This window comes from Apus apus, chromosome Z, assembly GCF_020740795.1.
Source record: "Apus apus isolate bApuApu2 chromosome Z, bApuApu2.pri.cur, whole genome shotgun sequence".
Classification (NCBI taxonomy): domain Eukaryota; kingdom Metazoa; phylum Chordata; class Aves; order Apodiformes; family Apodidae; genus Apus; species Apus apus.
In genome coordinates, this window is record NC_067312.1 from 34,360,805 (window position 1) to 34,388,794 (window position 27,990).

Sequence of the window (27,990 nt, forward strand, 5' to 3'; positions counted from 1 at the left end):
TGATGCTTTCATTTCCCAAGGCAACCAGTGTGTTTGAGTGCCACTGTTTTGTGCAAAAAGCCATTTATCAGCATGCTTCTTTGGGCAGAAGAGCCGCTGAAGAACACCAAAGCCCTGCCCTGCTGCCATGAGCTCGCAGCCCTCTTGCACTTAGAGCAGTGCATTAGAATTGCGGACAGCGCTCTCAACTTAAGGCAGCCCTCTTAGGACAGGACTGTGTAAGCAAACTATACCTGTAATTTTCCTCCTTTAACTCCTCATAATTGCAATAATTCTCTGGGTACATGTCCCCCACTTCACACACACGATGTCAATGCCATAGAAGGGAGAGTGCACCAGGCTTATAAATCATTCTTCTCTATCCGATGACTTTTAATTTTCCATCTGTGTGTTCTCTGTCTATCCGGGACAGCACCTCCTGAGGGAGTGTGTTGGTGAAAGCAAGTACACTATATATCCTGTTAGTCCTTCTGACTTACCCCAGTTACATTCGTGAAGCCCATTTCTATTTGTACCCTTGTAAGCCCTCAATAAGCCGTTAATTCATGAATCTTAAATTTGGTGAATGAGGTGATTTCAGAGAGCTACACCCGTGAGAACACCCCATATAGCAACTCCTGCCCCAAGCCATGGGTGAACCCCTGTAAAACTCAGTCCATTTGCTTTACACAACCTCCCAGATTGTGACAGGGGCCCAGAACTGAACACAGTACTCGAGGTGGCCTCACCACTGCCCAGTACAGGGCATGATCACTTCCCTGCTCCTAATGGCCACTGGCATTTCAGGCATTAAAAAAAACCAAAACAACACTTCACCAGCATTTCTGTTCAAAGTTAGAAATCCCCATGTTGATGCCAAGACTATAAAAGAAATAGTACTAAAAGACCACACATTTGTTGTTCCAATTAATGTTTTTGTCTATACAAGTCAATAACCAGGCTCTCTTACCAGTTTACATTCTTTAATTCCATAAATTGTTAAAGACAGTGTTTTCCAACAGGTGCATCGACAGGTTGTTGATGTGAAAACACCACATTTCTGACTAGTATACTTATAATACTAAAAGCATACCATAAAGTCACATTGCAGCAAATTGGCACAATGAGTTTTGCAAGAACAGAACTAACCTTGTTTAAAAAAAGTGATTAAGTATACTTGTACATTAACATTATAACAGCTATAAAAATGCCGCTTTCAACTCCTACAAAACACAGTGAAAATACATCCCCAACAAGAGTTGAAAACTGCACAAACAGAGGTCAGTATCAGGAACAGAGGAGGTTTTATACAAATGAAGCAACTGGGCAGTTAAAAGTATTTACACTTTTCCCTGCTATTAGCTAGACAAACATACAGTAGTCAGGTAAAAATATACTACAACTCTAAAACCTGTAACATGTAAGCACTTTGTTTTCTAACTGGAATTTTCATCTTTTGAAATGTGTTACCTGTTAATACTGGACAAACTATTGGCAAAAGTGTTTAAATACTTTTAAACCAAGATTAAAGGGGCTTTTATTCCACAAAATTTAACTTCAAAATATTATGCTTATAAAATTATTTAAAACTTTCAGCAGTCTATAGATTTCAAATGCAAAACTTAACAACCCTTTTTAATTTGTACTTTAAAAAAAGACTCCAATGGTGTCATTTGCTTTCAAAAGCTGACTCTTTTGCTGGTTTTTCAAGCTCTCTCTCTTCACCACATGTCCTAGAAACAAAAGAAAGCAAAATTACTGACCATATGAAGACACGGAGAGCAAGACTTACTTCCAGATGAATCTGAACAGTCCATAGGAAGTGATGGTGACATACATGCAGCAGTAGATGTAGGCTGAAGAACAGAAGCAGGCAGTGATGCCAGCCATGTGTCTACCTCCAACCATGAAGCTAAGCTTGGAGTCTGAACATCACATTCACATATGGGACTGGCTGTGAATGGCAGCCACTCAGAAGTGGTTCATGTTCAATTCTGGCAGTCCTCCCTAGTCTGCTGACAACTGTGGATCATCCAAGTGGAAAAGCACTCTGGCTTAACGTACCTTACCAGTTGTAGCTTTTCTTGGTACAGGAGCATGCCACTAGGTGTCCCGAACACTTAGGGTAACTTAAGGAAGCAGAATGTGTTTTTACCAAATGAGAACAGAAAGATGTTCTTAAGTGCCAATCATTTGAGAAGCATGAAGTTATTTCTGAAGTACATCTTCAAACATGTCCTGCCTCCAATTATTTAAGAGAGTACAGAACTGAATAGAGACCCCTGTTATTTCAGAAGTTTAAAAATTATTAGAGTGAGCAGTAGGAACTGCAGGGATATTCTGAACACTGTAATTTGTTCATATTTATTTGGTTACTAGTTTCTCACTTCTAAGAAACTGAATATTGCAAATAAAACTGAAAAAACTGAAAAAACCCACAAGTTTGTGTGATGGAGACACCTGTCTGTGGCTTGCTCCAATTTAGACACATTTTTCAGCATGTAAGGTGCTTGCAAGAGGTGCTACAAAATCTGGTTTATAGCTGTTAGCCAACAATGAGGATCCACAGAAGCTGCTCTCAAGTAGCCATGGAAGTTTTTTTGTAAAGAGGGTTTGTTTCTTCAGGTAAGTCAAAGCATGCAATGGAGTGCAGAGTTCAAGGCAATAGCAAACACCACACACACTTAAAGAGATAGATGTGTATTAGATGATGACACCCCCAGTAGCTCATTCATAAAAGATACATTTTCAAGTTTTACAGATACAATTGTAACCACTAAAGTACTAAAAATATAAATTGCCGTGCCTCAAAGTTGCTTTTTTTGAGACTCTCAATATTCAACAGCCTTTTCCCCAGGAATGTTGCCTAACTATCTTAACTTTATCTGTCTTAAATTTCTTCTGACCATTGTCCATTGAGATGTCATGCATGCACTCAAATATTCTGAATTATTTTTATCACAAATTTAAAAGGCAATCTGATTGGAGATTGTCTCTCTGCCACTCAAAAATCCAAACCTTCTCGGGTTCTGCAGGAGTAATGAAAAGAGCAGGCCATGAAAAAATGCCTACCTGGAGAACCAGTTTAGTAGTAATTTGTTTTTAAATACTTGGCCAAGCATAATCTATTATTACTGAACTGCCTTACCATGGGTTTCAAGTAATACACATTGCACTTGGTTAGTACCATACTGTGATTTGGCCAGATCACCTGTCTAAGCAGTGTGCTAGGCTGTGTAACCTGCTGGGAGCCTACACCTGTGCCTTTGTTATGGTCCTGTAACAAGCTGCCTGTTCAGACCAGATGCGCATCAGCATCAATGGTTGGAAACCCCCAAATGTCACTTCTGAAAGCTGTGTAATCAAAAGCCAGTAGTTCTGAGGTTACCTCTCAGCAAATACCAAATTCATTTTCAGCTGAAGGGTTTGGGGTTTTTATGTGGTACGGTTTTTTACCTGTTTTTAAGTTTACCTTGTTGTAAATAAAATGCAATATTCCACTCATTTGTAGAGTTTTAACTTGGCCGACAGCTAAAAGAAAAAAAGTTCTGAAACTTCACAGGTCTCAGTTCCAGCCTGCTGTTTACCTGCATTTGGGCAATTCTATAGCTACACTACAGAACACTAGCTAACGTGGCTTGGCTATTAGTTACAATACATTATTTAAAAAAAACACCCCAAACTGATAAATCTCATTAGCTTCATTAAGACTTGGTTCAGGCTTCTTCCTTTGCTTCCAACTTAATAGCAGCAAGCAGTCTAAAACACAGGAGAAAGCTTATACTTTGCCTTGTCTCACCACATGCCAATTCTGTCCTAACAGGACATCCTGTAATTATTTTTTTTTAACTCTCTACTGTAGCAGTGAGTGCAAAACATTCATTCAGAACTTCAACAGAAGATTTGCATACCATTACAATTCTCTAAAGTTGAGATAAACTCTGTAAAGAAAACACTACCACAATGTGGTTAAGAAACTTCAGTCTATTGCTGTTCTATTTTACATGATTTTGCTAGAGCAGAACAGAGCATTAGCCCAGTAAGATTATTAACTCACTTTTTCTTACTGCCAACTTCATGCTTATCTTTCTTTTCCTCGGTGTTCTCTCCAATGTTTGGTGACTGGTTGGTGTCTTGAGCTTCAGACCCTCCGTTCAGAACCTTTGAACCTTTAAAATGAAAGGGCAGGGAAAGAAAACAGTAATGCAGGCAGCAAAACTGTGCTGTAAGAAGCCCCAGGTAGTTTCTTTACCTTCACCAACTCAAACACTATAAATGTTTTCCCCTGACCTTGATACCCAGCAGCTGAAACAATACAAAAAGCAGTAACTGATACAGCTTCAGCTTCTGAAAATTCTATGCCATGAGCCTCATCCCGTAATTTTAATGGGAATTGAACAGTATGTGTATTCCCTGCAATCTCGAGTTCCTTTTGTCCTTGCTAAACGGCAGGTAATAGACCTTATATTCTAAGTAGTGAGAGAATATATTTCAGTGTTGAATTCTACTTGCCATTCTAACCTAGTCAGATAATTTGGGGGGAATTTCTGATACTTCAACTGAAGAAGTTATGAGTTCCATGACTCTCATTTACTGTCAACTCTTAACAAATAAGTATATAATTAAAATACAACAAACTATATATAAATAGAGTAAAAGTGTTTAGTTACAGTATGAAATTGTCAAGCAGGAAAACAAAGCACTACACAGAAGATGCATTTAGTGAAGTCTAATAAGCAGGAATATTTAACTTCTTCAAAATTTCTGCGGTGAATACATGTTTTGCTCTGGTATTACAAGCCAGTGAAGTTTAAAGAATAGTTGAGGAACGTCACTTTGATGTCAGAATCAACAGTTCATTTTAAGTTACAGGTTTACCAAAAACTGCTCTATTAAACTACTGTGCTACTGCAAGAGAAAAATACTCATCTGAATACTTACAGACTAAATGATGCTAAAGGCATAGAAGATCATTTTAAGATGGCATTCTAGTAGTTGATCTATTTAGACTTGCTCAGAATCAGTTCTGAACTTGAATGTCACAGGAGGAATTCAATGAAGCAATGCTATAATCCTTTGTTACATAGAAGACAGTCTGAAGCTATACTTCAGCTGAAGGACATACTGCTGGAATTGTGCTTTGGAGAGTTCAGCAGTTCCATTTTTTAAAGGGCAGAATCATGAATGTAGGGAACCTGAATTTATCTTTGTAGCAAATGAAGAAATATCCATGTCCATTAAATATCCCCCTGCTCTGATAAAACTTCGGACCATTCTCCATTTCACTAGGCAACACTATGGTATTTCAGTGTGTTCTGATGAAATCTAGTATTAACCTTACATGGAGAATAACTTCATTAGTAGTTTCATTATGTGCAAGAAGTCTTTCAGTTTAGATTCTTTGTTAAAGTACTAGCTGTGCTGATCACTGGGTTAGGGGAAGATCTGTGTGGAACTCTACTACGTCATAGGTACTTCTTTCACCACAGAATGGTTTATCATCATCCTTGCTTTCTTGGCAGTTAAAAACACAGTAGCATTTCTACCACAGTTATTAGGAATCTATAGCATCTTCAATCACCTTAGTATCACCTTATTTACAGAAACTTGTTTACTCCAGATCCAGGTGGTATAACTTCTGAACAGTTCTCTGAAACATTTTTGCTCCCAGGGTTCAAAATTAAAATAAATCTCATTTCCCTCCAGTGCTTGCAGAGATCAGGAACTAAATAATTTTAATAGATGGGAAGAACTCCTACATATTCAAGGATTCATTTGCAACACGGCTTTCCAGTGTCTCTGTCTCATTTTGTTCCTCTACTTAGAAATACAAATATTTATTTCACTGCATTTATTTCATGTACTTAATTTTTTTTTTTTAATAAATGACCTGAGTTACTGTAGAGCATGCTTACTGTGGAAAGCTTTCAATAGCACACTGTCCTTGTACCAGTGCTCATGATTAATCCAGAATAGTACTGCTGAGAGCAAAATGGCCTATTTTCCCCTAAATTATAATTATTTCTTTACTGTTAGACTGAACTACTAAAGTTGCATCATGGAAGTAGCATGTAAGTGATTAAGAGCTGCTGCTACCCACAGTATCGTTCATGATACAGGAAGAGGCAAGTGAAGGAAATTAAGCACTTAAAAGCATAGCTGGAAATCTAGACATCCAGAGGGTACTTAAGGAATGGAAGGTAGTATGTTATTCTACAGCATGTTTAAAATCTCTTTATTCCACAGGGTAATAAAGTTAGAAAATTTACAGAGAAATGAGAAATACTAAACAATTCTTGCAAAAGCCCTTCTCTTCAGGCAATGAAGGTAAAAGAGCCATGGAAAACATTATACTCTTGAAAGTGAATGGCAGTATTATTCTTGACTACTTCAGATATGTAAAGGCTTTTAATAGATGGGCAGAATTCCTACATCAAGGATCTTCTGAACCTGCTCAGAAATTGATGGAGAGTAGGTCATTTTTATGCCAAGAGTAAAACCACAGTGTGGAGAACAGCCTATCCTCTACCCCCACATAAGACTAAATAAAATGCCTTTTAAGCCAGCAGAGGCCTTTTGCTGATTATACCCAGCACACAGATAAAAACAGGCCTGCCTGTTCAAGGACAAGAAAACAAAACAAAGGTTGTGTGTGACACAACGCAGGAAAAATGGACAAGTTACGGGCTGCCCCAAATAGGTACTGCCCTGACTTTGGACCCATGTTCATAAGCAGAAAGTAAAAGCATGCATTGTGGTGGTGACACTGCCTGGACAGGGGGTCACTGGGGTGTAAAGGGGTGGGTTCAGCAGGTGAGAGGGGCTGCTCAGACGCTTCCTGCATGGGACATTGGGCCTGCCCTGCTGCGGAGCCTGGTGCGGGCTCTGCCTGCTGACCTGCCCGGGGATCCAGCCTGAGCCCTGACAGTGGGTGCGCCGGGTTCTGACCTCTGGAGCACCGGGGCCTTCCCGCAGCTGTCGGGGCCAGGGCTGGAGTCCCCCCGTTTTGCTGCCGGTTGCTGAGGAAACCAAACTGCTGCTGCTGAAGGGGAAGAGCTGCCGCCACTGCCAAACAGCAGTTGACAGATTACAGCAGGAATTATGGTGCGCCCGAACCTGAGCATTCTCACAAGTCCTCCATGGTCAGGCAAGTCACTCAATTCCCAGAACCTCACGCAAAGCCCTCACATGCTGATGCGGCTGCTGGGCCGCCCCAGAACCCTCCTCAGCAGCAGTGGGAATCATGGGGTGACTGGACAGTCGTGGGCAGAGGTAAATGCAACAGAAAGCCAAACAGCACACCTAAAAGGCAACACCCTGAAAACAAAGATGCTTCATCTCAGGGGGACATGGGGCCATAGGCTAAGCTTAAGGAGGAAGCCAGGCGCGTGGGCATCTCATCTGAGCTTTTTTCTCAGAATTACTCCTACCGTCACCTAAAAACACTCAAGAGAAATGGCCGAAAAAGTCCAGTTCAAGGTCTAATTCCAGGGAAAGATCCAACAAGTCAGGAAACTAAGCAGCCCTCCTGCCAGTAAAAAGAAATCAAAAAGGCGGCAGAGGGAGGAGAGAAGACAAAATCCCAATACAGAAAACATAAATAATTGGCAGGAAAATGATAACCAATCAGGCCCTAAAAATTCCAGTCCTCCAAAAGACTGGCAAAATGTCCTGAGATTAGTTCAAAGTAAAAATGGGGACTTGGAGCTTACCTGTGCTGTTGGACCAAACTGTTATCCTGTAACATTTGTGGTAGACACAGGAGCACAAGTTTCCATGCTAAAAGCTAATGTGGCTAAAAAATGTGGCGTTAACAGTAACTTACCTGTTTGGTCCTTTTCCTTTTCCACTTTTCTATTTGCTCCTTTCTTCCACTGTTCTTTGGTTTTGTTGGCTTCTTCATGCTGCTTCTGCTCAGCAAGTGATTTATTTAGCACTTGAGAAAGAACAGAATCTCCTTCCCCAACCAGAAACATGGTCTTGAACTTGTTATATAGCATTGTAGATTTCTCCATAATAACCTGGCTAACTTTGAATTTCCGTATCTGAAATAAAAGTAATAAACCAATGAGCTCTACTTAGGTATTTAAATACCCTCATGTGCTAGATGAAATTCTTAATTCAAGCTCAGGTCATACACCTCTACGCTCTCTGAAGTATCACAGAACCATGGAACAGCCCAGGTTAGAAGGGACCTTGAAAGATCACCTGGTCCAATCCTTCATGGGAAAAGATGCCTGGATAAGATTATCAAGTACCCTCTCCAATCAAGCCTTGAAAACCTCCAGTGATGGGATTCCACCACATCCCTTAGAAGGTTGTTCCAGTGGACAGTTTTTCTCACTGTAAAACTTCTAGTTTTCATATCAAGATGAAGCCCCTCCCAGTACAACTTGTATCCATTGCCCTGTGTCTTCTCATGTGGCTCCTTGTGAAGAGAGCCTTTATTCTCTTTGTAGCTGCCCTTTGAGTGCTGGAATACAGTGATGAGCTCCCACCCACCACTTTCTCCAGGAAGAAAGGACCTAACCCCTTCAGTCTTTCTTTATAGGGCAGGTTCTCCAGTTTTTTCATCATCTTCATGGATTCCTTTGGACCCTCTCCCATCTGTCCATATGGTTCTTGAATTGTGGGGTCCAGAACTGGACACAGTACTCCAGTAGTAAGTAATACTGATAGCAATTTAAGGAGACACACAGGGTACTTTGATTAACACTGCAGATCTCACCTTCTTTAGAGTCAGAATCATTTCTGTATGTTTCTGAGCTTGTTGCATTGTGACTTGAAGGGAAGCAAGCTCATCAAGAGCCTCAATACACCTGTTCACATCCTGTATATAAACAAGAAATTGGTTTGAAGACTTAATTTACATATTAACAAGCCTTAATTAACCATCCTAAATATATTTCCATGCTCAGTAATACCTTCCTGTAATATTCATAATTTGACAAGGTACTCATTTTCGAACAATTGATATAGTCAAGCTTGTAAACAAAAAATACCAGTTGCCTTCCCACTAGTTCCATAACAAAGGGCAGATACTGTCTGAGTAACTTAAAATTAAAAAAATAATTTTATACTTCAAGACACAAACTCCAGTTTTACACCAGTTTCACAAGTCTAGTATTTCTGTGCTTGAAGCTGTACTCCAGAGTCAGCTTGCCACTGAGGAGGCAGCAAAGCATCTTAACGGGACTGCAGTTAACACACAGAACTACATATTTGTGTATTTTGCAGGTAAAAGTTTGATGAACACTATGCAGAACACCCAGAAGTAATGATACAGGCTTCTGATCCATTTCTAAGAACCACTGTACTAAAGTCTTCTTCCTGTAATACTTAGTTCTCAACTTCCTTATCTTCAGCTCCTCTTGCTTATTTTACTTATTATTTAGAACTAACAAGATTCATCACCAATAGAGGTAATAATAATAATCTGCATCTTTTTATAAAGTTGTAGCTCTGGTTCTCAAGGGAAATTAATATTTTTAAAAATCCAAAACAAAAACATCAGGACTATGCTCAAAAGAATTCTTACCATCACGTTTACTTGATAAATACAATTATGATAAACTAAGTGTCCTTGCTGTAGCTCTAAAACAAATGTTCTTCCGAGTATTCTAAGTTATTTGCATCATTACATCTCTGAATCAGAGGCCTCGTAGAGTTTGGGGCATTTTCAGTTTGGGGGTTTTTTTACTTATTTCAGGTAAATTTATTATCTGAATCATAGATAGAGTGATTTAATCAAGCCAAAGCAGTAAGTTGTGAGGTAAATTTTTCTAAACTTTATTTATTTAAGGTGAACTTTTTTTCTTTTTTTTTAAGACAAAGTATTGGCATAGACTGAAATAAAATCATAGAAGAATAGGCCACAATGGAAATGAATGTTTCAAATTTAACACTGTGGGCAAAACAGACTGTACTTGGGAAAAAATTAACTTATTACCAGTTAAAATAGATTTGGGTCATGAGAAACAAAGACAACTGTTAAATCAACACTTTTGCTTCCTTCCTCTCCCATGCTCAGCTTCACTCCAGACTCCTCAGCCCACCCCGAGCAGTGCAGGGGGAGCAGATGGTTGTTGCATCAGTTCCTCTCTGCAACTCCTTCCTTATCACATTCCCCTCTTTGCTCCAGGTTGGGCTATCCCCTGCAGTTCAAGAGAAATCTCTAGCAATGGCCTCTCCACAGGCAGTAGCTCCTTCATGGTCTCTTCCACAGGCTGCATGAGAATACCTGTTCCAGTAACATGAAGCACACTTCTTCTCTGACCTTGGTGTTCCCTCTGCTATTTCTCACTCTTTCCTATCCTCCTCCTCTTTCTCTGCCCAGTATGTTTTGCCCTTTCTTAAATAAGTTATCATACAGGCACCACCATCTTGGCTGAGGGTCTCAGCTGTGCCCTGCAGTGGGTCTGCTGGAGACAGCTGGAATCAGCTGCACCCAGCACAGGACAACCCCTTGCCCCCATGACCAAAACCTTGCCTCCAACACTCATCACAGTGCTGACTTTCTCAGTTATAGCAGCTTGTTGCTTCCCATGCCACTGTACTTCACCTACACTATTTTCTCACTGTTCAAATGGCACTCACAAATGGAGATACTAAACCAAAGGCTGAATCCCTTTCATGAATGCACCATCCATGCAACAATACTCTGAAAAGACCATGTAATCAGTTAGGGAAAGTCCTCAAACTGATGTCACTCTCACACCTCTCCTTGGCCAGTTAACAGTGGTATTGAGAACTCCAGCCTTTCAGTGGAGATGGAATGAAGCCTTTTACTTACTACATGTGGAGAAGATTCCCCTTCTCCAGGCTGAACACTGCCAACTCTCTCAGCTTCTCCTTCTATATGACACATGCTCCAAGCCATTAATTAATCTTCATGGCCCTTCATAGAATCATAGAATCATCCTGGTTGTAAGGGACCTTGAAGATCATCAAGTCCAACCATAACCCAAATCCACCTATATAACTTACTTTACCAGTTCAGTGCTTAAATCATGTTGCTAAGCATTATATCTGTATTTCTTTTAAATACTTCCAGGGATGGTGACTCCACCACCTCCCTGGGCAGCTTGTTCCACTGTCCAACCATTCCTTCAGTAAATAAATTATTTCCAATATCCAGTCTAAATCTCCTCAGCTTTAGGCCATTTCCTCTTGTCATTATTCACCTGGGAGGTCAACTCCCACCTCCTTACAACCTCCATTCAGGTAGTTGTAGAGAGCAATGAGGTCTCCCCTCAGACTCCTCTTCTTTAAACTAAACAATCCCAGCTCCCTCAGCCTTTCCTCATAGGGCTTATTCTCTAGACCCTTCACCAGCTTGGTAGCTCTCCTCTGGACCTGCTCCAGCACCTCTATATCCTTCTTGTAGTGAGGGGCCCAGAACTGGACACAAGTACTTGAGGTGTGGCCTCACCAATGGTGAGTACAGGGGCATGATCACCTCTCTACTCCTGCTGGCCACACTAGTCCTGATGCTTCAGGTCAGGATGCCATTGGCCTTCCTGGCCACTTGGGCACACTGCTGGCTCATGTTAAGTCAGCTGTCAACCAGCACGCCCAGGTCCTTTTCCACCATGGAGAACATTTGTCCTAATGCAGAGCTCTACACATTCTCACTGGTCTCTCCCCTGTCTTTCCTAAGGAGCCCATATGCACACATGGCAAGGCTCCAGTGTCATGAACTATCCCCACAAAATCTCTGTGATGTCAATGAAACCATAGCCGTGCAATTGCAGATTGATGTCCAGTTTGGTTTGCTCACCATGCTGTAATGCGTTAGCGTACAGACAGTTCAAAGAGGCACCCACTTGTGCTGACTTTCCAAAAAGGTTATGAGCACTTTCTTCATAATACTGTCTTGCTAGCTCTTCTTCACTTCTGTGCTTGTAGTGATGCCACTACAGTTCTGTTCTGTCAAGGAACTACATGGCCAATTCTGTTTACATCACCCTGCGCGATTTGATTGCCATCCTGCTCTTCCATCGCTTTCTCATTCTTTTCTTCCTTACTTTGTCTCTCTGCTGTTCAGTTTTGGGACTCTCACTACAAGGATGGACACTGAGGCGCTGGAGCATGTCCAAAGAAGCGCAACAAAGCTGGTGAAGGGTCTAGAAGGAGCAGCTGAGGGAACTGGGGTTGTTTAGCCTGGAGAAAAGGAGGTTGTGGGGAGACTCTGCCACTCTCTACAACTACCTGAAAGACTACTGTAGTGACACAGGTGGCAGCCTCTGCTCCCAAGTAACAAGACAAAGAGGAAATGTCCTCAAAATTGTACCAAGGGAGGTTTAGATTGAATATTAGGAAAAAATGTATTCACCAAAAGGGTTGTCACGTACTGAACAGGCTGCCCAGGGAAGTCTGATGTCACCATCCTTAAAGGTATTTAAAAGATGTGTAGGTGTGGTGCTCAGGGACATGGTTTAATGGTGGACTTGGCAGTGCTAGGTTAACAGTTGAACCTGATGATCTCAAAGGTCTTTTCCAACTAAACAATTTGATGTTTCTATTCTATGATTCTCTACATCCTTTCCTCATGAAAGGGACTATCACCTGGGTCCTCACCCTCAGACTTACACAGTCACACCTGACACTTTGCAGGTCTCCCCTGACCGTATCACTAGTGCTCAACAGAGAAAAGCAGCAGCAGTTAATAAATAATCCTAAGGCCAGACAAGCCTCAACCATCTGTCAGTAATGTTGCCAATGTGATCTCCCAGCAAGCAGCAGACTTCCCTTGACAAATGGTGGGGTCAGTAGATGGGCGCCTCCATCCCTTGCATCAAGGAGTCTGTCACTATTACACTCATTGTATCCTCGTGCTTCTGCAGAGACAAGGCTGAGCTGGCACGGATGCTTCATTTGACTGAATTCTGTCTGAATGTTCCTGGTAAATAATTTACATGAAGTAGTTTCAAACAAAACCAATTTCACTTGCTGACATTGATCTTTCCATGTCCACAGTAACCTCATTTAAGCAGCAGTTATCTTTCAAATGGAAAAAAATTCCATTCATTCTCAGAATATTACTTTAAAACAAACATGCATGCCAAGTACTTTCTACTGGAATTATGCATTTACATCAGTTTTAAAAAAACATACTCACAAGATTATCAATTTTCAGGGAGTTCTTAATTTCTGCATGTATCCTTTGAAGCCTAGAATCCATTGACGTTTCTGAAGATTAAAAATAGTATGCATAAATATCTGATAATCACATCAGGTTTGTTTTTATAGAAACCTTTCTACAAATTGGAACATCACAGAGAATGCAGAAAGAAATGGGCACATGCTCCCTTATCAGATAATGATGCAGGTGCACATATAAATACACCACAGGGCCTACTAACATAAATAAAAGATGCAGCTTTTCAAAATTGGACACTATCAGCAACTTACATAGTTTTCTCTTTTGGCGTTATAAACTACAAGTAATTTTCAATTCATTTTGTATTTCAATATGCAGCTGCCATCTTCTACTAGTGAGTCAGGTTAAAAGGAAATTTCAATAAGCACTTTGAGTTATACTAAACTGGAAACTCCTTAGTGACAGGACACCTGGATATTATTATTTTGTTTCCATTAAATCAGATATGATTCAAGTTACAGACCAAATCCATCCAAATAAAATGTTCCCAGTACACATGCTCTGGCAGGTGTAAGATGAATGATGATGTCTGTCTCTAATTCACATGCCTGTTTGGATTTTTCATACACTAATAGTATGTATTCAGGACAATACTGGAAGAAAACAGTTTCCTTTAAGTCCAAGATTCATCAAAGAAGTATTCGGGTATTTTTTTTTTCCCCTGCCAACACTGGGTTGGTTGGAGTCCATGCCACTTGATCTGTACTACAGTGCAAATTAGTGATTTGGACTGCCCTTAGAGATGGGAGTACTAAAAACAGAATTACTTATCCCTGTGAAGGTCAGTTTCCAAGCATGGGTTAGTAGACAAGACCACAGTAATCTGAATCTAAGCCTCTTGCTTAGGAAGAACAAGCCTCTTGGTTACCAAGCCTCCTGCTTACTAAAAGGTAGCATCTAAATACTTCCAAGAGGTCCCTCAGATTATTGTGTTATGAGAAGACAGAAAGGAAAAAATTAAAGGAAGAACTAAAATGATTCAGTTCAAAGAGTAAGAGCTTTTGTTTCTTGTTCACAAATGGAAGGGATCATTAAGGTTTAAAAGCTCAAATAACAGTACCAAGGGAATAGGAAAGACCTGTTCTCATGCACTGAAGAGACAACATAAGAGGACAAGAATTCAGTGTTTAACAGACCTGAAGGAAACAAACACCTCAGACTGAGATTTACCCTTAGCAGTAAATTATCTTATCCAGGCAGATAATTCTGTTCAAAATTTAAGATTACCCACAATACTGTTTAGCTTCTTTAAACTAACCTCTCTTCTTCTCCATCTTCTTAACTTCTGTTTTCTTGCCTTCTTCTTTATTCTGCCTATCAAAAATGTTAAAGTGTTTTTACAATGTTTTAAAGTCTGTTTTTCAGCCTTTTTTTCCCTTGACTTTCAGATGAGATGCAATATTTTGAGGTATTATCTCACTAAGACATTAGCATGCAAGAACTACAAAAAGCCAAACTCTGCTTTTTAAAGACTGAAATAAATGAGCAAAATTAGTCAGCTGAGATACTTCTCATTGAAGGAAAGATCCATCATTCTGCCAGCCTGTCTTCTGTAGAAGCAGAAAATTAAAGGATTTTAAAAACAACTCATATTTCCAAGCTGTGTTTTATTTTGGCTGCACATATAAATTGATAAAATGGCATCGTATGGAACTAACTTATAGAGAATATTTTTCTTATTATGACAAAAAGAATGAACTATTTAGCATTACCATGGGGAATTATGGAGAGATTAACCAGTCATAATCAGTTTCTATGTGACTTCTATTCCCATATAATTAATTCTAACAGTGTAAATATTATACAACTTACCATAAAAAATGTGAAAATTTGAAAAAATAGTAACAAAGGGAAAATATTTATTACACATTCATTGAAATTTCCTGGCTTTCTCTAATTGTATCACTAAGAAGGACACAAGAATGACAAAATAAAACTCCTCTCCAACTCAGATACAGCATGAAGACAGGCAGAAGTATTTGAAACAAGCTTTTGAACTCTTCATTCGGAGATCATGAACTTCTACTTACCAAATCCTCAGTTTTCTCTTACTGAGGGGTTATAAAGCCTCATCTTAGAATATGCATATTTCAAAACATCATGATTAAATATTCTGTGACTAACTTTCTTCCTGTCACAGTAATATGCACCCATATAATATCCAGGTCTACCTGTCTATCATCTTCCATGTTCCTTTCCTACTCTATCCAGTTAATGGATCAGTTTTAAAGTACAAGACTATTGTACTTCAACTGGCAGTACAAGCTCATGCTATTTAAATGGTAAATGTAAACTTTTATGTGCGGAACAGTGTACAAAGCTCTATTATTAGATGTAAATAAGTATTAACAAAGTAGGTACAAAGATGAGCAAATGGAAACTAAGTTGTTGAGAAAAGTAATCAAAAAAACACCTATCAACCTCTCTTCAGTGTACTTGTAGAGGAACCTGAATACAGACAACAACAACAACAACAACGTCTTTTTAACAATATTGAGTTTTGCAGTATCAGTCATCAGCTATAATTAAATTCATTATGCATCCAGTAACTATTACTCCTTTATCTTACTGAAATAAAGCTCCATCTATCCTCCAATACATAAAATATGTCAGCTATTTAAAATTACAGGAGATTTGATTATTATAATGAAATGAATATAGGCCAGTTTGATTGCAAAAAATCAATCAACTTATGTCAGATTTAAATAATGACATATATAAAAAGCTGCAAAGATGCTAAGGGCAATTTAGTATCAGCACTGGAAATGCTCAGCTTTGTTACAGGCTAGTAATTAATTTAGGTTTACCAGACAAGGAGTGACAGCCAGAAGAGAAGAAAGGGCCAAAGGATAAAAAAACAAAAACACCCCCAAAAAGATTGTTAATGAATATGGAAAAGGTAGAATTTTGTTGTTACAGGTAAAGGGGATCATTAACCTCCTCTTTTTTCTCTGAATGTTTACCTTATTCTCCCTTTCTTCTGCCCTCCCACCACCTCTGGTGATGGGAACAACACGATCTCATGATAGCAGCTTCTTCACCCATTTGCATAACAGTTCTTGAGCATGTATAAGATTTCTTCCTATTTTCTCACCCTTCCACCCGCTCCCCTGTTTCTGACAGGATCTTCTCTCCATTCTTATGCTTGATTCATTTTTAATAATTTGTCTTTCAAATGCAGACCACTTTTGGTATCACTCAACTAGCTTTGAAGTGCTAGAGTAGAATAATTCTTAGTCTTTTCCTTGTTCTGTCTGACGGTGTGTGCTCCAGCTGACAGACAGAGAAGGAAATGTTTTCCAGGTAACCCTATGCATTCTACAACCCAATCAAAAATCTGTAACCATGAATTCACAAGTTCTACCTGTTCTCAATTGAATGTATCCAAAACTTAAAGAAAAACACATGTCCTGAACAGAGTCCACTAGCTGTCTTCTGCTAGAAATTCTAAGTCACTGAAAGACTGACATGGTTTAATTTCTAGGTTCAATTTTTCCCCATCCTCCCACAACAGAACATATTGGTTTAAAGGAGCCTTTTACTCTTCATTCAAATAGAAGCTAGGAGACAAAACAAAGACAAACAAACAAAAAGGGCAGGGGGAGAGAACAGCGCAAAACCAGTTTGGATTTTTTTCAGGTCCTGTCTCCTCCCATTAGTTTCAAAGTACTTCTAAAGCCTGTGGATATCACATATTAAAACACACTCACAATTCAGACTCTGTCTGCTCCTCTTGCTTACGCTTTCTTTCTGCTGCTTCTCTCTCATGTTGGCCTCTTACAACGTTTCTTCTATGAGCTGCCTGAAAGCTTCTTCCTCCTTTTTTCTTCTGTTTTTATTTCAGGATTATAGAAAGACAAAATCAAGCTTATTAAATAATTGTTTCTGTAAATAGGTAAACCTACCTACACTAAATATCTCTGAAGTATCTCTGCTTCAAGGAAAAACTTGACAAGAGCTGGCCTTCCCTGCAATTAAATCCAAGACATGTTGGCAAGTTCTGAATTTCTTTAATCCTTTCTCCCTTTTTATTTTCTGATAGAAGGCAAATATCCTCAGCACCAGAAGATGGAAGACATTCCAGATGATTGGCTGGGGTCAACTTTATACCTTTCAAACACTTGTTTTCTAGCCAAATGTTCTCTTAGATGCATCCAAGGAAAAAAAACCATGAGTTTCAAGGAACTTAAACAGAAAAGAGCCTTTTGGCAAAATAAATTACTGCTACATTTAAATCCTTTTTTAAAAATTAAAGTGTCTCAGAAAAGAGGCTTTCCATAGATATACAGAATAAAAGTTGTAGAACTTATTTTTGTCAAATAACTCTTTCAAGAACTTCATTAGTATTTTCTACATTAGCCAGGCGAAGGGCTCCAACCTTAAGATCTATCATTAACTTCAAGAAAGATCTTAATTTATACTACTTTCCCTCTGTAGTAAAGATATCAGGAAAGCAAAATGATACCTTGTCACTTTCTTGTTCTTCTCCATCATCTTCAGAATCAGAAGCTGATGCAGAACCCACTTTTGCAGCATTTTTCCTTTTTGGTTCAGCCTCTTTCTTTCCTTCCTTTTTGTCAAATTCCTTCTTTGATTTCTCCTCTTCCTTCTGACTTTCCTCATCTTTTTTCCCTTGCTTTTTGGGCTTTTCTTCCTGTCCTTTTTTCTTTGCCTTCTCCTCATCATTAACACTAAAACATGGAACAGCATTTAGCCATCACATCCATTATCTACAGTGAGTTTAAAACATCATATTCCTCTAACTCAGGAAGTTCTGCTTATTTTTTAATGACGGAATATTAAAAATAATTCACCCCCATTTCATTTAATGAATCTTCAAAAATTACTTTTTCTGAAATTATAGCCCACTACCTGTGCAAAAACCAGCCAAATAAATAATAGCACGGATGCGCTAAAGCTAACATTAATATATGTACATAAATCCAAACCCAGGAAGTTAATGTTCTGTTCTCCACACATCTGCATGACCAAGACTGCATACACTGTAAACTAGTTTTATAAAGTATACTTCTTAAGGTGTACATATACTGAAACTGTCCATTTACTGGCTTTAGAAATCTATGCTGATGGTCAACTTTTCTTTCAGTTACTAGAACCACTAAGGACTTGACACAAGAACTGAAGAGGGTAAAAAAAAAATGTAGGTAACAAATAGTGTTGAAATTCTATCAGAAGAGATCTGTGGAACAAAAATGTAAAAAAAAAAATCAATAAGATAGGTTTTGCATGATCTTGTCTTTTCCCTTAATTAATACATTTTACTCTTCACTCACAATTATGTAAGGAATTTTGCACATATTTTACAAGTCAGGAAGGTTCAGATCTTCTGTCTCTTGTTTCAAAAATGTACTACCTTAAGTTACTATATATTCATTACCTGAACAGTAAACAACATCAAAGCAAATAGTAACGCATACTGAATACCAAAGGGGCAAAAAACTGTCAAAAACTCAGCAGTAAATATGAAGTCTTAACATGGTTTACAACAACAAAGAAGCACTATATAAAGAAAAAAACCAGAACAACTCACGAGTCACTCTCCGAAAGACAAGGTGGTTTCACCAACTTGGGTCTCCCTCTTGGCTTTGGAACCTTAACATCGGAAGCTAGTATTTACACAGAAACAATAGATTAATCCACAGCCTTTGAAAAATCAAAGTGTTGGAAGTTTTTTCAGCTGATTCATAATGTAAAAACTTCAGGCTTCTTTTAGCCACAAGTTCCCACTACCAATTCTTGTGTTGTTTTGCACTGTGTGCAGTTAGGATTTGTTTCTCATGTTGCATAACTCATATTAACAAGAAAGTCTGAAATTAGAGAAGGGAAATAAGTAATTCATTGTCCACATTTATGAAGTTTTTCATTATTTTTAGATGTACAATGGGGCTTCTGTCACTTTCTTGGTAACAAGAAGTTCTACCACCACATTATAGTACAGAGCAAAACTTGGGAATTCCTTAGATTCACCGTATTGTTAGGAATAAGACAAATAGTGCATATCCCTTCTTGGCACTTCTAACCTTCTAATGCTTGTCTGATACCAGAGAGAACGCGTGCCTAGTAAACCTAGTAGTCAGTGTTTAAACTTTGGTTGGTGTTAGCATGGAGCACTGTTAAGCAACAGATGCATGCATATCAACACCAGAAAAAGCTGCACAGTATACCTTATAAAGAGGTATTTATACATGACATCTACAGATGGAAACACACATTATTACAAATGTACATTTGCTCAAGTAATATTTTATTTCCTCACAGCTTCCAAAACAAAAGTAATTAAGCCTAGTTAACTGTGGCTGCACTTTCACAGAATCACAGAATCCTAGGGGTTGGAAGGGACCTCGAAAGATCATCCAGTCCAACCCCCCTGCCAGAGCAGTGGTCACCTAAAGCACATCACACAGGAAGGTGTCCAGGTGGGTTTTGAATGTCTCCAGAGAAGGAGACTCCACAACCTCTCTGGGCAGCCTGTTCCAGTGCTCTGTCACTCTCACACTAAAGAAGTTCTTCCTGATATTCACATGGAACCTCCTATGCTCCAGTTTGCATCCATTGCCCCTTGTCCTATCACTGGACATCACTGAAAAAAGCCTGGCTCCATCGTCCCTGACACTCACCTTTTACATATTTGTAAACATTGATGAGGTCACCCCTCAGTCTCCTCTTCTCCAAGCTAAAGAGACCCAGCTCCCTCAGCCTTTCCTCATAAGGGAGATGTTCCACTCCCTTAATCATCTTTGTGGCTCAGAGCTGGACTCTTTCCAGCAGTTTCCTGTCCTTCTGGAACTGAGGGGCCCAGAACTGGACACAATATTCCAGATGCAGCCTCACCAAGGCAGAATAGAGGGGGAGGAGAACCTCCCTTGACCTACTAACCACACCCCTTCTAATACACCCCAGGATGCCATTGGCCTTCTTGGCTACAAGGGCACATTGCTGGCTCATGGTCATCCTCCTGTCCACCAGGACCCCCAGGTCCCTTTCTCCTACACTGCTCTCCAGCAGGTCAGCCCCCAACCTGTACTGGTACATGGGGTTGTTCTTCCCCAGATGCAAGACTCTACACAAGTTTCTCCCCACCCAACTCTCTAGCCTATCTAGGTCTTGCACAGCCTTCTGGGAACTGTCTTTCTGAAAAGTTATTTTCATACTGCTAGCAGATACGAGGATAAATTGTTTCCCAGACTAGATGCTCATACAATGTACTCAACTGCTGTGAGAACTTTTTTCCAATGCAGCAAGTAGCTAATGATCAATTCAAGAATATTTGCAAGCTTACCACAAAAATTCTAATGAGTTAGATCACTGCTACTTTGAAAAAAAACAAGCACTGCATAATTATCACCAAATTATTCTAATTATACATTTTAAGAAAAAGTACCTTCATCCCTTTTGTCTATCAATCTACACACACTGCCTTAATTATCTTTTTAAACAAGTCTGACTGGCTCTTTTACTGTCCTCTTAGTCCTCTTAGCTCCACCTACAGGCTCTATGTTTCCCCAGTTCTATTCCATCTGTTTTATGGATATTTTAAAATAATTGAACTACTTTATATTCCTTTAACAAATATAAACCCTTATGGAGCAACAACGCACAAAGAGCCTTTACAATTTATCTACAGTTTAGCAGCATTTTATGAAGGCAGCTTTTCTAAACATGATACTTGTACTTAAAGCCAATGAGTCTTACTTAAAGGATGAGCATTACTGCTAACAATTAAAAACCATCATAAATCCATCCATTATATGGATTATAAATCCATCCATTATAAACAAAAACATTATAAATCCATCAGTTTGAGGTGAGGTGTTTCCTCATTACAATCAATAAGACTGTCTTTACCATGAGAAAATCCTCTGTAGTACTTCAAGGAAAAGACAGTTCCCTGACTAAATAATTCTACTTAAGATACTTCCATGGTGAAAAAAACATACATCTTTTCATTTTAAGTTACCTGCTGGTCTTCCTCTTTTAGGGCTTACTTTTGGAGACACTGGCACAGGAGCTGCTGATGTCACTGCTGCTGCCACTGCTGCTGTTGCCACTGATGCTGCTTCCTCAGCTTCAGGTTGTTTTTCAGCCTAATTTGAAGAATGAATTTCACAAGTGAAAAAACACAGGGCAGCAATATTTAAATTATCTTCTCAGGCAACTGTTTTAAACTTGTATAAATGCATTATGCTATTGCTTCTACATATGAAATTTTTTTTTCCAATTTAGTAGCATATTATATTTAAGTATAATTAATTTCGACCTCTCCATTCTATTGCTACCTGAAATAGTAATGTCTCATAGGATTTCAACAAGCCCATTTACCCTCAGAACAATAAACTATCTCGGTTCAACAAAGGAAAAAGTTTATTTGTAAGTATTTTAAGGTCACCATAACAGCAGGGCAAAAACCACTTTTAAGCAGGTAAGTTTACTTCTCCCCCACATGTGTAAGTACTCTTCTTTTGGACGCCATCATGTCCCCCAGCTGCATCAAAGTATCAACCCAGTAGATGGAGCTATTCAGAAAAGATTTGCTTCTAGCTGTATAGCCAGCTGCTCAAAATGAAAAATTGTATGCTGAACTGCACCAACTGGAGACAATGACCTTCATCTATATAGTAATTTTAGGGGGGCTGGGTTATAAAGACAAAGAACTTAAGACAAAATATCATATTGATGAAAGGATACATATCTCCCTGCAGAAACATTCCATAGCCATACATAAACAGAAGTGAGAAAAATCCCTATCAGAGAAAATATTCACAGAATTTAGTGTCCTGGGTGTAGAAGCATCAGCTAGCAGCAACAGAGAAGTTATGGCAAATAGTTATTATTATTTGTAGGCACCTATAATAAAATAATTTTATGAACAGAGACAAACTTAAACCTAGAGCTGAGAAGAGGTACATCTTTCATTAACTGTGCTTTCCATTAGCCTGCAAAAGACTGTTTAAACAAAGAAAAATACCTGTTAGGTTGTTTTTTAACAACCCCAGAAAAAGAACACATCAAGTTTCTTAAGGCACATAGGAGATGTATTCAAAGTCATAAAAGTGCATACCTAGCCCTCTTTTCTGACACACACCATATCCTTTGAAAGAATACATTCCTCTATTCAGCCTGTAGTAATGTAAAATTCTGGTTAAACCCCTTGCCACAAGCCAAACACAAGTCTGTGAGCTGAAGCTAGTAAATGTGACTGAGGAAATCTTACGCCTCCAGTGCCTTACAATGCCAAAAATACCCCACCTTTAAAGAAAACAAATGAAAAACATCACAATTGTAAGATTTTTTGGAAAAGCAAAGAATGAAAATTTTGTGTGTCTGTCATCTGTGAGGCTTCTCTTGCATTTACAAGCTGAAATCACATGTATGCATTGCCACAGACACTCCGTAAAGTTCCCCCTGCTTCCGACTAGAAGCTTTCATCAAATTTTATTTTAGATTTTTATTTTAGATTTTTATAAACTTTTTTTTTAAAAGGCAGTCTTTAAATTATATTTTTTAAATATTCATGGTATTTTTAAGAGCATCCAAACACAGATCTTTTTCATGAAGCAAATGATACTCAATGTGCTACTTACCTGTGGCAAACATATTAAGGTCACAGTTAATTCTTGCTCATCCCACCCCTACTGTCAGCACTAAGGTTACAAGTTAAATGGTTTCAAATAAAAATTAAACTTTGCCCCATTTTAATCTAGTTTTCAGTTGGATCAGTGCCCTGATCTGGCTTGCTGTGTGATCACATGAACATCAAGGCTGGAATATACTGGGCATGCAGTTTGAACTGCCTCCTTCAAAGTAACCCAAATTTTTCCCAGGTTGAAGAGACCACTGAATCACAATCTCACAAAAAGCGGGAGTATCTCAGATGTTAGTTCAGTGTGACAAAGTTCCTAAAATAAACTTTTCAGAGCTTCAAACTTGACTACTAGCAGTCTAGCAACAACTTCTGTCTTAGGTGTTTTTAACTTGCAACTGACCAGGATAAGACAGGAACACCCTAACTCTATATTAAGCTCAAATAGGAGTAAGACTTGAAAAACAACCTCTGGGAAAAAAATGTTCATTACTACAAAGCTTTCAGCCATCTGAAAGGGGAGGAGGAGGACTGTCAAGCACTTCAACTTCTGCATCACATCAAAAAATGCCAGTTAGGTGAAGTAGCTAAACACATTGTTACCTTTCTTTTTCTTCCTCTTCTAGCAACTTTAGGAATAGAAGAATCAATTGTTTTCACTGCATCCTGTGAAGATTAGAAATTATGTTACGAGTCTTAACAAAACAAAGATATTTTCAATTATTCCATGTTCTTTCCACTACTGAAGGTTCTGGCGTATAATTTAGACTAGAATTCCACAATATATATAAAGACGCTTCCTGCTTTTGAATTACTTATTTTCTTTTCTGAAAGGTAAGAAATGAAGTAAGTTCTAACTAATAACTGCTTTTAATAAAACCATTTAGTCATGTTTTGGTCTGTCTGAACTCATTACCCAGTCCTTTAAAAAAGTACATTTGAAATACAGAGTGAAAGATAATAAAAACTGTTCCACCTGTTTTAACTGAACTTACAGAAAAGCCGGACTGAAAGTTGCCTTGACTCCAGTCAGCTTCAATGAGCTTTATGAACACAACTGACCACATAGGAAGTTTTATATAATTAATATAATACCTATAATTAAATAGCAACTGAGAATGTCACAGTAGTAATAGCTATGGCTTCTTAGTACTCAAGTAATATATTTACATAAATCAAAGCAATAGAAAAAGCTTTCACATACTTCTTTACTGTTTTTTTCAGAAGACAGATCATCTTCCTTCAAAGTATCCATCTCTTTTTCCTCTGTTTCAGCTTCTGTATGTAAGTTATTATCCCCTTTAGGGGATAACTGCAAAGGGAGTCAACACAATAGTAAAAAATGCATTAAAAACTATTTCATAGTGAAAACAGAACACACTAATAACCATCAGTCTGCTTTTTTTGCTTTATATATTTTAAGTCTGTAGATACACTCTTAGGTACATGTTAAAAGCCTAAGGTAGGACCACTTTCTCCAACACAGGACTGCAGACAGTAGTCAGAACAGGTCAAAACACAGCAATGCACTGTGGTAGAACTTAAAATCCACTTTGTGTTCATAAGCATGTCATCATTACATGAGTACTTCTGAATGGTAATGCCAATACTCAAGATTCATTTGGATCACTGTTTATCTTTTACATACAGATGGATATCTTATTCACAGACCACATTTAGCAAAGAGTATAATTCTACCAAACAAAGACTTAATATATTAACAGGCCAAAACCAGTTGTTGTCTATAAGATAGTAATTAGTGATAACTGGTGTCATCTAATCTATGCCTCTTTTTTACTGTTTTGTTAGGATTTTAAAAAAAACTTAAAATAATGAGTTTTTCTTTTAGGTAAGCAGTTAAGACTTAAGGAAATCAAGAGTTTGTAATAATTTATTTAAAAATAATAAATTTGTCCTTGCAATGAATGCAAGGAAATGCACGTTTTTTAGATGTTCCATTCAATCTCTTGACTTAAATGCTATCGCCTTGTCCTGTTCACAATCACCTTTTGTGAAATTCCCTTTTAAAGTAGCTACAGTTCTTAAAATTTCAACATTGAAGCACCTCAGGCACAAGCCTATAATGCTATATTCCTAACTGCTTGAAGACATTTAGTATCACTGAGTCTTTTTACAGATTACAACTCTAGGACAGAAGAATCACTGCTTCAATAAAACCACTGGAAATCAGAGTACAATGACAAGCTGAAAGAATTTTATAGCTATGTTATTATCAAAAGGAGTACATGTTCTCCATATTTTGCCATAAACTGATGGGAGACTAATTACAGAAATCTATGTAAATGGACGTGTTCAGGATCTTCCATTTCAGCTTTGTATTTAAATGGCTCTAACTTGTTCCTGTTTCTCTTTCACAGTGCCAGGTCAGAACAACCTGAAAGCACTTTTCCAGAGAAACACGAAGCTTAGGTCATTGCCATCCCCATTAGCACATGCTGCTTGCTGTACAAATTTCGAGTGAAGCAAACTGCTGAACTAGTCCAGTTTAAAAGAAGTTTTACCCTTGCAGTAGCAAATGCTGAGGAACAAATGCTTTTATCAGCAGTATGCATGGACAAGAACAACAGCATTGGTTTACTAATCCTACCAGGAAATTACACATTGAAGAGTGCTCCTGAAGTATAGCTGATAGAACCCAAGTCACACCCACCTTCCACATGCAGAAGTACAAAATTAAGGACCACTTTCAGCAGCAAGACGTTGGGAGAAATAACCCATAAGTAACTTCGCAGTCTCCAACTCATAAAAAAACCTCTCAACATCATCTACCACTGTACTACCAGTATGCTGATTTTTTTTTAACCCAATCAAAGGTCTTTTTTCCTCTTGAAAAAACAAGCTATTACAGCTACTAGACACCTATCCTACATATGGAAAATTCACTCTATGTTTAACCCACTGCAAATTCTTCAGTTGCAACTGTGAGCCAATATTAAAGGACAGCCAGCTACACCTACAAGAAAACTGCATTAAATCTCAGCTAGTAATGAAAACAGTTAGAATTAAAGGGAAGTCTATTCAAATTAGTTTGACACTTAATTTAAGTGCACTTTTCAGTCTGTAGAATAGTGATTTTCAGAAACGAGTTAGAAATAAATGAGATACCATAAATGTACCCATCCCATCTGCATCACGATTTTTATCATTTTGAGATTCTAATCTCCTTAAAAAACAACTTTAGAAGAGATGGCACACATGCCCTCTTCCATGCCATATGAAAAATAACCCCAAGTGAAATAAACAAAATGTTCAAGGACACAGAAAGTTCAAAGTAGTGTACTACACTACTATCATTTAGAGTACAGTAAGCTAGGAAGGTTCACCTCTCACACTACAAACCATGTACAGCACCGGTAAGCTGAAGGAAAGATGTTTCAAACAGAAATACATTTTCCTAGTATGAATACAATGTATTTAAAGATAACACAATCTTGTTTCAGAAGGATTATAAAGTATCCACACATTTACAAAGCAAAGAAGCTTAACTCTGTCCATATAAAGTACTGTATACCAGTTACACACAGGTACTTTCCTGACTCAGAGTTCACTTGATACAGCTATGAAATCCCTTATATCCATCTATATCCTAACAATTCTATTAGAAGTACAGGCTAATTCTGTGCAGAAAAATACACAGAAGAACTCTTTCTGCCCAGATAGAACCTAATGCTCAATTAGACTTTTCCACAAAAACTGTCACAACTGACAGTCTAAGATATTAAAAAGTCTTCAAAAACAGAAACTGAAACTTGAAGATAAATCTCAGTGATCGTTTCCACCGTCTCCTGCCTTGGAAGTACTGTGTGAATTTAGTTTAAGTGTATAAATTAGTGCATAAATTAGTTTTCAAAAACATGCAAAGCACCTTAAAAGCAATACAGAAGGACAAAAAATATTACTATATGTATGTCTGAATGGAACCAGAGGCAAGGCAGTCAAGCAGTAAAACACTGTTTAAGTAAAAACTTGGCAATACCATTTTGATTTAAAAACATTTCTGGCAGAATAAAGCACTATTTCAGTCACTTACTTTTGGGACAGAAGACTTTCTTCTTTTGGCTCCTGCTTTTTCTTCAGTCCCCTCAGCAGGCTCCTGACTGCTTTCTTGAACAGTTTCTTTGATAGGAGTGTTAACAGCTGGATGAGACTTCAATATAAAAACACAAAAAATGAGATGCAAATCCCTTCCTGAACTACAGAGTAATGATATGGACAGGTGATCTGCCACCTCTATGTTACTGAAAAAAGCATCATGATAAGTAACACCTTACTAAAACTACAAAAGTAAAAGATTAAAATATATCTTATTTCATTAATTTCTACAGTTTCCAGTTTAAGCTACATTTTTAATTGCCAATCTTCCAAGCTCTAGTAGTATGATAAATTATTTTCACACTAAAAATATGGCAATGTAAGGTTTTCCTTAATTAAAAAAAAAAAAAGCTTTTGATAAAACACAACTTCTGATGCTACCACCAATAAATGCATTTTTCAAATGAGCAATCAGTCCTATGTGAGTCAACTACCTGTTTCTGAAAACACAAGCAGAAAAAAATTTTGTAAAGAAGGCTAAGCAATAAAGTTGAAAACACAAAGAGACAGTAATGACAAAATTATTCTTTTTGATTCCATTACACTGTAGATAGCATTCTTACTCTTCAATATTAGCTCCTTCAAACAAAGCTGGCAGTACTCCCCTGACTCTAATTTCTCCCTCACTGAGGAAGTGGTTTTGGATTTAAGCCCAAGGCACAAGATCCCTTCTGCCCTTCACTTCCCTTACTAGCAGTTACAAGCAACATCTGCAAAGTATAAACACTGCTTTCAGAACACTCCAGCTGCCTCTAGCAGTTAAACAGAAAATATGGCTCTCAAAAGGACTAAGACAAGATACATCCGGTAGAGGGGACAGAAATCAAGAAAAAATACTACAAGTGAATCCTTCGATATGAACAGCTGACAAGTCTGCCATTTCATTACCTAGTATCCAGAATAAAAGCTCAATTTTTGCAAACATCTCCATGTGATTGCCCACTCCCCTCTGGCCTGATCTGTTCTGTGGCCAAAAAAAATGTACCTACTTACCCTGAATTTTTAGGCTCTGACAACTAGACTGTCTTCCCTGCTACTGTCCAGTAAATATGCTTCACTTAACCCTATGAATCTTTTTTAAATCAAAGACTTACATGTAGATAAAACACTAGAGATCAAGGACTACACCTTAGGA

General features: G+C 38.3%; 1 protein-coding gene across 2 annotated transcripts in view; it reads right to left on the reverse strand.

Annotated features, from left to right (window-relative positions):
• Positions 1 to 945: 945 nt before the first annotated feature.
• PSIP1 (PC4 and SRSF1 interacting protein 1) overlaps positions 946 to 27,990 on the reverse strand; it is a 40,883-nt gene continuing 13,838 nt past the window's right edge. For both annotated transcript variants that reach the window (XM_051643067.1, XM_051643066.1), the window contains exons 5-17: positions 26,794 to 26,910; positions 23,947 to 24,054; positions 23,346 to 23,408; positions 21,120 to 21,246; positions 18,693 to 18,768; positions 17,607 to 17,832; positions 16,852 to 16,970; positions 14,400 to 14,455; positions 13,100 to 13,170; positions 8,708 to 8,809; positions 7,805 to 8,024; positions 4,037 to 4,148; positions 946 to 1,712 (exon numbers count right to left, since the gene is read on the reverse strand). In XM_051643067.1, coding sequence (XP_051499027.1) covers positions 1,649 to 1,712; positions 4,037 to 4,148; positions 7,805 to 8,024; positions 8,708 to 8,809; positions 13,100 to 13,170; positions 14,400 to 14,455; positions 16,852 to 16,970; positions 17,607 to 17,832; positions 18,693 to 18,768; positions 21,120 to 21,246; positions 23,346 to 23,408; positions 23,947 to 24,054; positions 26,794 to 26,910 — 1,461 coding nt within the window. In that variant the 3' untranslated portion in view covers positions 946 to 1,648. The remainder of the gene's footprint in view (positions 1,713 to 4,036; positions 4,149 to 7,804; positions 8,025 to 8,707; positions 8,810 to 13,099; positions 13,171 to 14,399; positions 14,456 to 16,851; positions 16,971 to 17,606; positions 17,833 to 18,692; positions 18,769 to 21,119; positions 21,247 to 23,345; positions 23,409 to 23,946; positions 24,055 to 26,793; positions 26,911 to 27,990) is intronic.